This window comes from Salarias fasciatus (assembly GCF_902148845.1).
Source record: "Salarias fasciatus chromosome 7 unlocalized genomic scaffold, fSalaFa1.1 super_scaffold_4, whole genome shotgun sequence".
Taxonomy (NCBI): Eukaryota; Metazoa; Chordata; class Actinopteri; order Blenniiformes; family Blenniidae; genus Salarias; species Salarias fasciatus.
This window is the reverse complement of record NW_021941229.1, coordinates 22,608,894-22,620,639: the sequence shown is the minus strand read 5'-3', so window position 1 is coordinate 22,620,639 and position 11,746 is coordinate 22,608,894. Positions and strand designations below refer to the sequence as shown.

At 44.3% G+C, this 11,746-nt stretch overlaps 1 protein-coding gene across 1 annotated transcript in view; it reads right to left on the bottom strand.

Moving 5' to 3' along the window:
• Positions 1-5,427: 5,427 nt before the first annotated feature.
• Positions 5,428-11,746, bottom strand: part of lamc3 (laminin, gamma 3) — a 124,004-nt gene continuing 117,685 nt past the window's right edge. The window contains exons 24-28 of the mRNA XM_030085467.1: positions 11,368-11,470; positions 10,828-11,030; positions 9,574-9,714; positions 9,359-9,458; positions 5,428-7,304 (exon numbers count right to left, since the gene is read on the bottom strand). Coding sequence (XP_029941327.1) covers positions 7,060-7,304; positions 9,359-9,458; positions 9,574-9,714; positions 10,828-11,030; positions 11,368-11,470 — 792 coding nt within the window. The 3' untranslated portion in view covers positions 5,428-7,059. The remainder of the gene's footprint in view (positions 7,305-9,358; positions 9,459-9,573; positions 9,715-10,827; positions 11,031-11,367; positions 11,471-11,746) is intronic.

The window sequence follows — 11,746 nt, the reverse complement described above, 5'->3', positions numbered from 1 at the left end:
TTAACAATCAGACTTTATTCTTTCTTTACTCATGAAGCACCTTTCATGAAAAAAATTGCCAAATCTTGTCTGCTAATGCCGAGCAGATTTTCAATTTTCTTTTTTCTCGCCTTTTGTTTGGTATTTTTTGGATTCGTTTCATGACTGAAGTAAGAAGAAAGAAACAAAACAAACTGGCAGATTAAATATTTATTCACTCAGCCAAAAGCTTCAGCATCGCATTCGGGAAACCATGTGTCTGAAATCAGGCTTTCAGAAATGGTAGAGTCATTTTTATTTGACACAAAACAACAACAGAGAAATTATCGACCAAACTGAAATTTCACTTTTCATGCAAAATGCATCACTAAAGCCGAGAGGCTTTAAAAGCTGCCACCGGCAGCGCTTATGGAAATGCCGAGCACAGCAGTTCTGCTGAGTTCAAACCATTGAAACATGAATTATATGAATAATGAACGATTATATGATCCTTTATGCCTGATTAACGCATGATGATTAGTGCGAAAGGAGCAGAATAAATTAGTGGACATGTAGATTGAATCCGAGTGTTTTCAGAAAGTTGCGTTTTCAGAGACTTCGGGCGAAAACGCAATGAAAGTTTTGCATTGTCGCTTGAAAACTTGTGCCGGTCTTCACTTTAACAAGCGCCCAGTGGAAAAACAGAGATAAACAATTCACTACAGCATGTGTCGAGCGCTTAATGGAAAAAAAATTGAGATATTAAAACACTTTTTCCTGTCATCGTGAGCAGAAGCGCGGAGCCGTTTCCGTGTTAAACGTTTCTATATTTACACAAACCGTGTTCATTTGATGCCAACATAAAAGCAGCTATCTGCACACATTTCCATGGATTCAAAAGGCGAAATGCCGATTCCTCACGCTGCACTTTTTTTTTTTTTTGTTTTGTTCTGTTTGTTCGATGATTTCTGACATATGTGACATTTTATTTTCCTCCCTGTTGTATGAGACTGAGTAATCTACAGAAAGCGCGCGCAGCGTGTTCACGTGCACGGCTGGAAGCGGTCTGGAAAAAAAAAAAAAAAAAAAAGAAAGGCAACGCTCTGCCTCCCGACAGCACGCGGGGCGTCGCAGCGAGAGTTTAGGGTTTAAAGAGTTCGGTGGCACAAACATGTTTAGCGTCCTTGAAGTGGGACAAGAGGCACAGCGGGGCTTTATTCTTTTTCTTTTTCTTTTTTTACAGGAACAATCTTTGATGTTGAGTATTTCCACTTGTGTTCCTGCTCAGACTCCGTTCTGTCGTTCCTTTCTTGATTTACTCGTCTTTTTCCAGATTTGAACAGGTTTTGTTTTCCACTCCAATGTCATTTTTTCATATGTTTTTTGAGGGGGATTTCATTCAGAAGGCACCTTGGACTTTGTTCCAGTAATCTATCCTCAGCACATGGTTGCGGCGTGAATCCCGTCCAGCGTGCGACGGCAGCGCCAACATGCTTCCCGACACACAACGGGAGGAATGTGAAGGCAGAAGCTCTCATCCTTCACTTGTAGATCAACGCTGCCAGTTCTTTTTTTTTTTTTCTTCCTGTTTTGCTTTTGAGCTCAACGCTCTGGGCGACGTTTCCACGTGCATCTTAATGAAACGCCGCCTCTCCTCTTCCAGTCAGCTGGCCATTGTCCGCTCGCAGTTCTTCAAACCTTGTTGGTTTTGCTGATTTTAAATGGATGGTTTTTTTTTTTTTTTTGCAATCTCCGAAGGGTTGTGGGAAGTCTTTATCAATATTACATTAGTGGCGTTCGGATGAAGGTCGGCACACCCCCAGAGTGAAAAAGGCTGGCGAGAAAAATTAAGCAACATAATGGAGAAAAAGGTCAGCGATGCAAAGCAATTTAGCCGACGATAAAAACGTTCGGCTCGAAAACCAACAGCGCCTTAAGTAACGCTGCGAGAGGAGACGTATGATGGCGCGGTGGTTCGCAGGCGCGCCGTACGAAGGTTCAGTTCCTGAATGAGGGGGTCTCCTCCTCCAGGGGTGGCTGACATGAAGCCAAACCGGGCCGGAAGAGGCTGCGATCCAGGAGCCAAACTACCAAGCAAGTGGGAGAAATTTCAAAGAAAGCATTGGTTTAAGAAATATCCTGAGAGTAGCGGACGCAACACAGACTTCAGTGTGAAAACACACTTCCTCACTGCTGTCAATGAGCCTCAAAGCCACATGAACAGGAACAGGATGGTTTAATGGCAGAGACGTCATTTGAAGCCAATATGGCCGCTGATGTCTCACACAGGCAGACTATCCGGTTTTTTTTTTGACAGGTCGTGTCGTCACTAATCATTTAATTCACGCATAAAGCCTCCCAGATGTTTCCAGTGTAGACATAAGCCTGAATATTACCAACACGCTGCTGCAGAAAATAACCAGGCGCTCGCTGTCTGGAGTTCATACCGACAACAGGTTTTCACCTGTTAGCTTTTCATCTCGGAGCGAGCACCGAGACGCACACACACACCGCCTGTGAAAGCAGCGTTGGGGCAGTCGGCAGCAGTAGGGAGGGAGGCGAGATCACAGAGCGGAGAGATTTATCCCGTGGCTCTTGTCACCTTTCCTGAACTTTTGCAACAACCAACTTTTCTCAAACTGTGCGATTCTGTAACGAGCACCTTCACTCCAGCGAGGCATTTCTTAACAACTCCATTAATAACTCCAAAGGAGACGGCATGGTGTGAAAAATGTATAAATGTTTCTCTGGCTTTGGAAAATTCCCCAGACCTGCAGGCTGCAGAGCGCAGACTGCAGCAGCCCCTGTCTGAGCATTTACCCTTTTATTTAAACAATTACTTCTTACAATAGTCCTGTATAATCAGTTGCGACTGAGAGGAGTCGATGTTGCAACATTACTGTGAAAATGTGAAGCGGCATGAATGGAAAATCAGCCACGTTTTGTGTAAGACTCAAAAACTGAAATTAAATTTCTTACAAGAAAGTAATTGGAGCAATGGTCTGTCTTCGGTTGGTAAATTAAGGAAACAGTTTTTTCCTTTCTCTTCCCAAGCTTGTCAAAGTGTTTACCTCCGCGAATGAATCCTATCTGGTGATTCCAGATTCTCAGCAACTGGGATTTTTCTCACTTTAAACAATCTAATCAGTTTATTGCATGATGTTCAGCGATGATCCCAAAAACTCAGCCATGACCGAATATTAACCTGCACCTGTTCAACTCCTCATGAAGGCTAAAAGATCATCACACGGACGAGACACAAAGACATCGCGTTCACACAACGCTTTGAGAAAGACGGCAGAAATGCTGAAAATTGTTGTTTTTGCATTGAAACCACACACCTGTATTTGTATCGGTGCTTCCCCATCGCACTCCAAGAGAATCTGCTCCAGAAGAGGAGGGGAGAAGCATCGCAATTCAACAATATGGACGCCTCCTAACCATCGTTTGCAGCAGCGTTTGTTTTGCCTGCCGCATCTCCGTTGCTTGGTAAGTGTGGGTCACGGCAGCGGCGGCGGCGGCGGCGGCGGCACATCCTGAATTCCCGAAGCCGTTGACGGGTAATCTCCGGCTGTCAACAAATGTCTCCCAGCGCTTACTTTGTTTTGTTTTGTTTTGTTTTTTTTCCCGCCACCATCTACATTTGCTCCCGACACGGCTCAGTCACAACACAAAGGAAGACGACACCGTGTGAAATATTCAAACAAACAACACTTTGATAAACAAACTGAATCTCTGCCATCGAAGATGGGACATGAGGATCAGTGGAGGGCGGTAAATGTGCCTAATGAAATAACTCACGCCATCTTTAGCCAAACAAGAGAGAGAGAGAGAGCCGACTGGCTCTGCTCAGGTGAGCTGAATTACTAAATGAGAGGAGTTGCTCGCGAGACGAGCCCGTTTCTTCCAGCTGGACGGACAGTCCTTAGTTTCAATCAGACCCAAACCGTGTAAAAGACCGTGTAAGTCCCTCCTTCAGTCTCCATTCAGGACAGACATGGTGGCTCACAGGCCTCATGAGTTCATTTCCCAGAACGATGCAGCAAAGTAGAAGGTGAAACAGCACATTTAAACCCAAACGTCGAGGACAATTATTCCTTCTAGACTCGACAGGAACTTCTAAACTTCTGCATTTTGATTCAATCAGCTTCATTTACAGCCTTTCAGTTCGTCCTTCACGATAAATTAGTTACTCTGCTGCACAGTCAAATGATCTGTTACAGTTTGGCCTTCCTGTAAAGACGACGAGGTTTTTGTGGCCTTCGATGTGATCTAAGCTGCACATTCCGGAGTCAGGCGTAAAATCAGGCTTGTCTAACAGATCACACCTCAATAATGATCACACTTTAGCTTCTGATCCACAAATCCTGCCAATATTTGATCAGCTGACTTTATTTATTTGTATTTTCCTTTTAGTTCAGGCCATCGTTTGGTAGTTTTTCCTCCTCTTATTGAGTTTGTGATTGATAATTTCTCAATGTTTTGGACTCTTTCTGCACCGGCTCTTCCAACTCCATGCTATCAGAATTTAACGCCGAACGAGGCAGCGACGCCCTGAGCCGAACACAGAGGTGATCACCTGTGAAACACATGCAAACTGACTCCGGTCCCGCTTACAGAATAAGATTTTAAAGTGTGCAAAACGACGTCCTCTTCAATGTTTTTGCGTAAACGTGAAACATAAAATCAATAACCGTAGTAGATCAGGCCCCGAGTTGGAAACCACTCCTCGAATTCATGCTTCAGTTTGATAAAAGTTCATAACTTTACACAAAACTCTGACAATTTACCATAATTAAAAAGCAGATAAGAGCAATAATTCACTATTCTTGAGTGAAGGGATTTTAGTCAGCCTGGTCATCACAAAAAAAATCATGATCGGAACTGATCTATGCTGAATAAACGTCTTCTTCCGAAATGTGCTTGTGCTTCTACTGTTATGGAAGAATTCAGAAATATGCACTACAATAGGAATTATTGCATGAATATTATAACAAAGTAATGACTTTAATCACTGAGTGCTATTCTCCATCTCCTCGATACCTCTCAGCAGTCATGAATTTAGATTTCATTTTCATATGCTAATGACGCTCATCTCTACTTAGCTGCCAAACTAGCTGAAAAATGAATATCCCTCATTCCTAAAGCAGAGTTGCATTTATCCCCAGGTTGAATTTCCGCGCATGTTCTGCCTTCCCGGCGCCGTCGGAAATCGCGCTCGTCGCTCCGAAATGAAAAATCACCAAACTGATTATCTCTTCAGACGGTTCATCAAAAACGCGGTTTATGTTTGCTTCGCGTTGAACGATCTCCAGCAACATCAACATAATGAAATCTAACATGCGCGACGGGCACGTTTAATTGCTCCGGAATCAAGAGTCGATCGCACGACTCTAACTATGAAATGATCTGAAAAAGGAAACTTTAAGAACAACAACAAAAAAAAAAAAGAACAAGAGACGGTTAAAATGACTGAAAAGCTGTTTTATTGTTGTCTTCCGAGCTCGTTGATGTATTCCACACACAGTTTACAATTTGGAGCGTTTTTGTCGACTGTGAGCGGCTCTTTTCATTTTCCCTTATGCATTGATGTACAATATTACACACCGTTGTACAACAGTGTCCACTAAAAACGCATTATGTAAAACGAGTTCCATTATGGAAAACAGCTCCTTCAAGTATACTTTGTTGCATAATGGATTCTACATGACGGCTTTACGCACTCAAACTGCGGGTTTAATCAGTGGCGCGGGAGGGCGGACGTGTGTGTGTGTGTGTGTGTGTGTGTGTGTGCGTGTGTGTGTGTGTGCTCAGAAATCCAAAAAAGGACGGAAACGTTGAAATCAGAGTTTTTAAACGATCGCGTTTCAGAAAGGCAGAGCTGGTTATTACAATTATCTGAACACATCTAAAGGAAACCGGCTCAGCAACTCCGCGGCAACCATCACGACGGCTGGTAAAACCACACGGAATCCCCACATCAGGGGTGTCAAACATAAGGCCCGCGGGCCAAAAGTGGCCCGCAAGAGGCTCCAAGGGAATTGTAAAAATTTCAAAGAAAACTGGAAAACTGGCCTCAAAGCCCGGCTGTGAGGGCGAGTGTGTAAAAACATGACATAATGCAACAATATGACAGAAACTTTTTGGATTTTTCACTGTATTTTGCACCAGAAAGTATCATGAAATTAGCATTGTGTTGGCATTTTAGTGATTTTTGGGAATAATTGTTTGGTTTTGAAAAAATATAGACATCTACGTTGCAATTTAAAGGTTATTAAGACACTATTTTATGGTAATAAATTGTGCTGTAGCTGAATGTGGCCCTGAAGCACAGAGTTTGACACCCCTGACCTACAGTACATAAGCCTGATCAGTGCTTGTTTGACTCCTATAATATGATACTACAAACATTCTTATTCTAGCAAATGTGTAAAATCAAAAAAGGGTGTGTTCACCACCGCTGCAGCTCCGACTGAAGAGTGGAATCTTCGATAAGACCTCTCACCAGGACCTGACCCTCGATCGGATTCAAACCCTTCCCACGTACCGGCATGTGATCAATTCGATTAATGTGACGATCAGAGGAGGAACAGGCTGTGACACGAAAACAAAAGATGAAACAAGGCAACAAAATGAAGAAACCACACACACACACACACACACACACACACTCGAAAACAAAACAAAACTGAGAGGTAGGCACTGTGATAATCCCCAAAACAGGTTATATGCTGCTGAAGCCTGACCCGAACCCCGCCGAGACCGGGAGGACTAATTGTTAATTAAGCCACGCTGATGAAAAAGAGCTCAAGTGTAAATGAATGTGTCAGCGAGGAGAAGCACTCAGACACACCTTTTACCCCCACCAAGGAAAATCAGCATTATTCTAAACCTGACGGAGCACTCCGGCAGTTCAGACCCGCCGGTTATTATTCAGGGCCGAGAGTGAAGTTTGCATGCCGTTGGTGACAAGTGAGGGAACGTGGATGAAGAGGAGGAGGAGGAGGAAGATTTTTTTTTTGAAGCTGAATAAAACACAAACACAGCTTCTTCTTAACAAACCCTTTCCCGCTGTCCTGTAATCGCCGCCGTCCGCGGCGCCTAGGCCTGCGGGCAGGACTCGGGCAGGTTGGAGGCGATGTCCCTGAGACTGTCTCTCTCCTCGGTGATCTCCTGGATGTCCTGCTCCATGGCGCTCAGGCGGCTCCGCTGCTCCCTGGCGGCCGAGTGCAGCCTCTGGATCTTGGCGCCGAGCGCCGGGCTCTCCACGCTGCCGCGCAGCGCGCTCAGCCGGCGGGCCGTCTCGTTCAAGATCCGGTCGAAGCGCTGCAGCGGCACGCCGCCGTCTGAGAAAAGCGGAAACAGAGGGAAGGAAGGCACTGAAACAGACGTGTTTCTCGGGCCGCGCTCCATTAGCGGCCGTCCGACGCCGACGATCGGCGTCGGCTCATTAAAGCGATCTGCCCGGTATCTTCTCAAGCAGAGGGCGGAATCCTGGTCTGCAGAGGGAATTCTACAAATTCTACCTTATTTTATTATAGCAACTGCACGAGCAACAGCAGGACAGATGTAAAATGTTAGATACCGTACGATAGAATTATTATTTTCTGATTGAAATAGACTAATCAAAATATTGAATTAGGTAGTGGTAGGACAAAATTCACAAAGACAAAAACATCAACTTATGCCAATGTATTCAATTAATTACATTTTAATCTCACCCCAATATTTCAATTTGAACCAATTTGGTTGGAAGCACTAATAAATTCATTATATTATTACACCTAATGCATAAAATTCAGCTCAAAATTCAGCTCAGCTCAATTCATAGAAGGAAAAAGTTGACAAATTTAATAACATCAGTTCATCATTAAAAGGTGACTTTAAGAGTAGCTTCAAACAAATAAAACTATAAAACAGACAAGAAGAATAGGAAAATAATAAAAATAAAAATCAAAATAAACATAAAATAAAGATCCAAAAGCAGACTAAGATTTATCACATGTTTAAATGAGACAGAAGAAACAGTTCAATAACAATGCTACTCTGATTTTTAGTCGTAACAGATGGTGCCTGGCGAACGTAATCTGGTAGAATTCCACATTTTGGATGTTTAAAAAACAAAAGAAGCCTCACTAGCGTTTGTGTGCTTTATGACAGGAAAATCCAACAAATCAGGAGATCTTAAAGCTCGGGTAGGCGATGTTGTCCAAAAGCACTTTTAGTCATACTGAGTGAAATGCTCCTTGTCCCCTGGGAGACGTCAATACATTATGTGGACGGAAAAAATCTGACAACAGTAGCGGCCAAAGGACAGTAAAAACTCCGACCAATCGTAAGGCGCGGACTGCTCTTAAGAAACCAATCAGATGCCGTGCTCCGCTGTCTGAGCAGCCCCGTCTGCTCCGCTCCGTCTGTGTGTGTGTGTGTGTGTGTGTGTCTGTGTGCGTGTGTGCGCGCACGGCGCAGATCGGCTCACAAGACCGCCTCTCGGTAATGACGTCGTGCAACAAAGTATCACAGTACTGTGTGCAAAGCGCTGGTCAGTTTACGTTTATGTGCTCTGAGAAACATGAACCCCGGACATTTCCTTGAATTTAAAAAAACCCGCCCGGACGCGACGGGCAGGACGTAAAAAGAGGACATGTCCGGGTAAAAGAGGACGTATGGTCACCCTAGGCTTGGAGCGGGGGTCCCATTGAAAACATGAGCTGAGATGCGCGGTCACATTGGTGGGGGTGTGGCGTCAAGCACTGATCGGAGTAGGAGGAGCTTAGGGGGGAGGGGTTGAGGTGTGCCACTTTCAAATCTTGCAGGCTCTTCAACATCGTCTACTCTAGCTTTAAAGCGTGACTTGGAAGCTCTTTTAAACAGACATATATATGTTTGCACAGCAAAATCATGTTAATTTGTTCATTTTTTTAGTTTTTAATTTGTAATATTAACAGTCAAGAACATCTGTGAATCAGATTGTGACTGGATTCTCCTGCCTATAGATCCCAACAGCTGTTAACAACAACATCTAACTGATCAAGTTTCTTTAAGTGATCCCTCTGGGCCAATTACCCCCGGTGCCGTGCGGCCCCTGAGGACAGTCCGGGGTCGTGGGTCATGTTTAGAGACCTACAGTAGTGAACCCTCAGCACTGACATTTAAATCTCCAGCCTCTCTGCGCGTCTTCATATGTGTAAAGGAAGAAAATCGTCTCACGGTTTGAAAATCCGTTTTCTGCTCCTCATCAGCGGCGGTTCTTTCTGTTTTCCAGGGACAGTTTCCGTGTTAAACGAGCCTTTAACAAGCAGCGAGCTGCTTAGCGATCTGGCATTTAGATTATTGGACTTTATGGATGCAGAGGCCGACAGAGAAGCGACAATAAAAATCATTCTGGAGAGCGGCTTACCGATCTTGCTGATTAGCTCGGTGAGAGCGGCGGAATAGGCCTCTAGCTGGAGCTGCGCTGCCTCCATATCGCGCTTGACGCCGGTCAGGGAGACCTCACCCTGGGAGCCAAGAAGAAATACTCTAGAACAGTCTTTTAAAAGTCGCGCACGAGGAAGAAGGGATCAATATGCATGGACCTGACGGCTGAAATGTGTGTATGACGGCGGTAAGTACCCCCGAGGCGAGCTGGGAGTTTGCTCTGGCAGTTCGCAGCTCCTGCTCAGACAGCTGCTGCAGAGCAGAGTCCAAATCGGAGCCCAGGTGGGCAGAGGCAGTCCTGGCGTGCTTGGCCTGGGTCAGGATCGATTTGGATTCCTGAGGAGGAGAAGAACAAAAAAAAAGAAAAGAAAAAAGAAAAAAGCTGGACGGTTAAACAGCAGATCGTGACTGACTGGTGGAAAATATGCTAAACCTGCTTCAGTCCTGTTGATCATTTATCTGTCTCATCTTACAGGCTACATTTATGTGAAATATCTTTCTTTTTCACCCCGATGATTCATTTCGCACTCAGGCTGAATTCTAATCCATCTGATCCATGGATTGCATTATTTTAAACAAGACTAATCCCTTGAGCAAGTTTTCCCATTTTTAGCTGCAAAGAAAGTCCTGCTATTCCACCTAATTAATTTAAGACCGTCCAGACCTGGAGCAGCACATGCACGCCTCTATTTTTAAATCTCTGGATTCAGAGTGAACAAATCTTTTCACAACCAACACCTCAGAAAATATACCGAAAGGTGAAATCTTGTTGCCTTTTACTCTAAACGCAGAGGAGTTTATTTACAAAGTGAATACAGGTTAGAAACGTGCAGGTGAGGTTTGGAAACTCTAATCCTAATGGAATAACCTCACCCTGACCTGAGAACAAAGCGAAGTAAAGAGTATTGACTGACATTTTCTGGAGGTACAGAGAATAAAATAAGGAATAAATACATTTTAGAGGTTAAATTCAGGGAAAAAAAAAAGAACAGCATAGAAAAAGAGTCACTTTCAATAAAGCTAAAGAGTTTGAGTCTGGTGAACGGAGTTTCAGTCAGCTCGCATCGACTGGACGGATTGATACGAACTCAGCCGCAGTTGATCCACATTTCCGACCCGCTGACTCAAAGAACTCTTCCTCCAAACACCACATGAGCCCTACAGCCGTCATTTTAGCTAAATCAGTACAAAAAAAACCATGAAAGGAAGGAAATGTGGTATGAAAAACACACAAGTCAAGAGGCAGAAGAAGGCTCTGAAAGGGGATTTGGCAGAAAATTACAATAAAATGAAGCGGATGTGTACTGCTCTGCTGTTTCAAGAGAAAGCGAGTCGAACAATCCGGTGGTACTCCATCTGAAAGTTGTTGAAACGTTTCTATTTATACTGGATTGTTGGAAGAGTCATCTTAACGATGGCCTCTGGCGGGTGAAAGCAGAGCACTCGTACCTCCGCCACGGCGCCCGCCGTCAGCTCTGCCTCCTTTGAAGTGTTGCCTGCCAAGCTGGCGTTCTCCAGGGCGGGTTTGATCATCTTCTCGATCTGGGAGACCTTCCTCCTGACGTCGGCTAAAACCTTTTCCTCCAGGGGCTTCTCTTTCTTCAGGGCCACCTTGGTCTGGCTCTGCCGCCTCGGCCACTCGGCCGCCATGTCTGAAGCAAGGTTTTAGGATTTATTTAATAAACTCCACAAATTATGACTCTAAATTTTCAAGGTTTGATGCTTTAACGCCTGCTGATGAACTTACCGTCACTCATCATATATAACATAAGCAGCCATTCGGTTTTCACTGGAATAACTTGATATTTTTCTATGCATAAGTACTCAAAACATGACACATTTATTATAGTGATACTTCAGTCTGCGGCGCTTATATATAAAATATATGTATTTTTCCATCCGTTTGAGCACTTGACATTTCAATTTAAGTAGAATAATTCAGTTGACATTCAACAAAAACAGAGACGCCAGACAAATAAATAGACTCACTTTCCAGCCGTCTGTGCAGGGCGATGGCTTCTGAGTCCACCTCTTTCCCCGTCACCACCGAGGACAAAGCCGCAACCTTCGCTTCGTCGGCGCGGGCTTGCAGCTTCACACACACACACACACACACACACACACACACACACACACACACACACACAGAAGTGAGATGAAATGCATTGTCAGTGTCACCGAACACATTCAAGACGTGGAACATTTAGCCAAAAACAAAAAGAGGCTTTTTCAAGTTCGCAGTCCAGAGAATGGCATCTGAAGACGAGCCTCAACAGCTGCTAATATTTGAAACATGACGACATTCATGCGATTATTCACGTTCTGAAATACTGAAATCATCTCAACAGGAAGTGTAAGCCTAAACTCC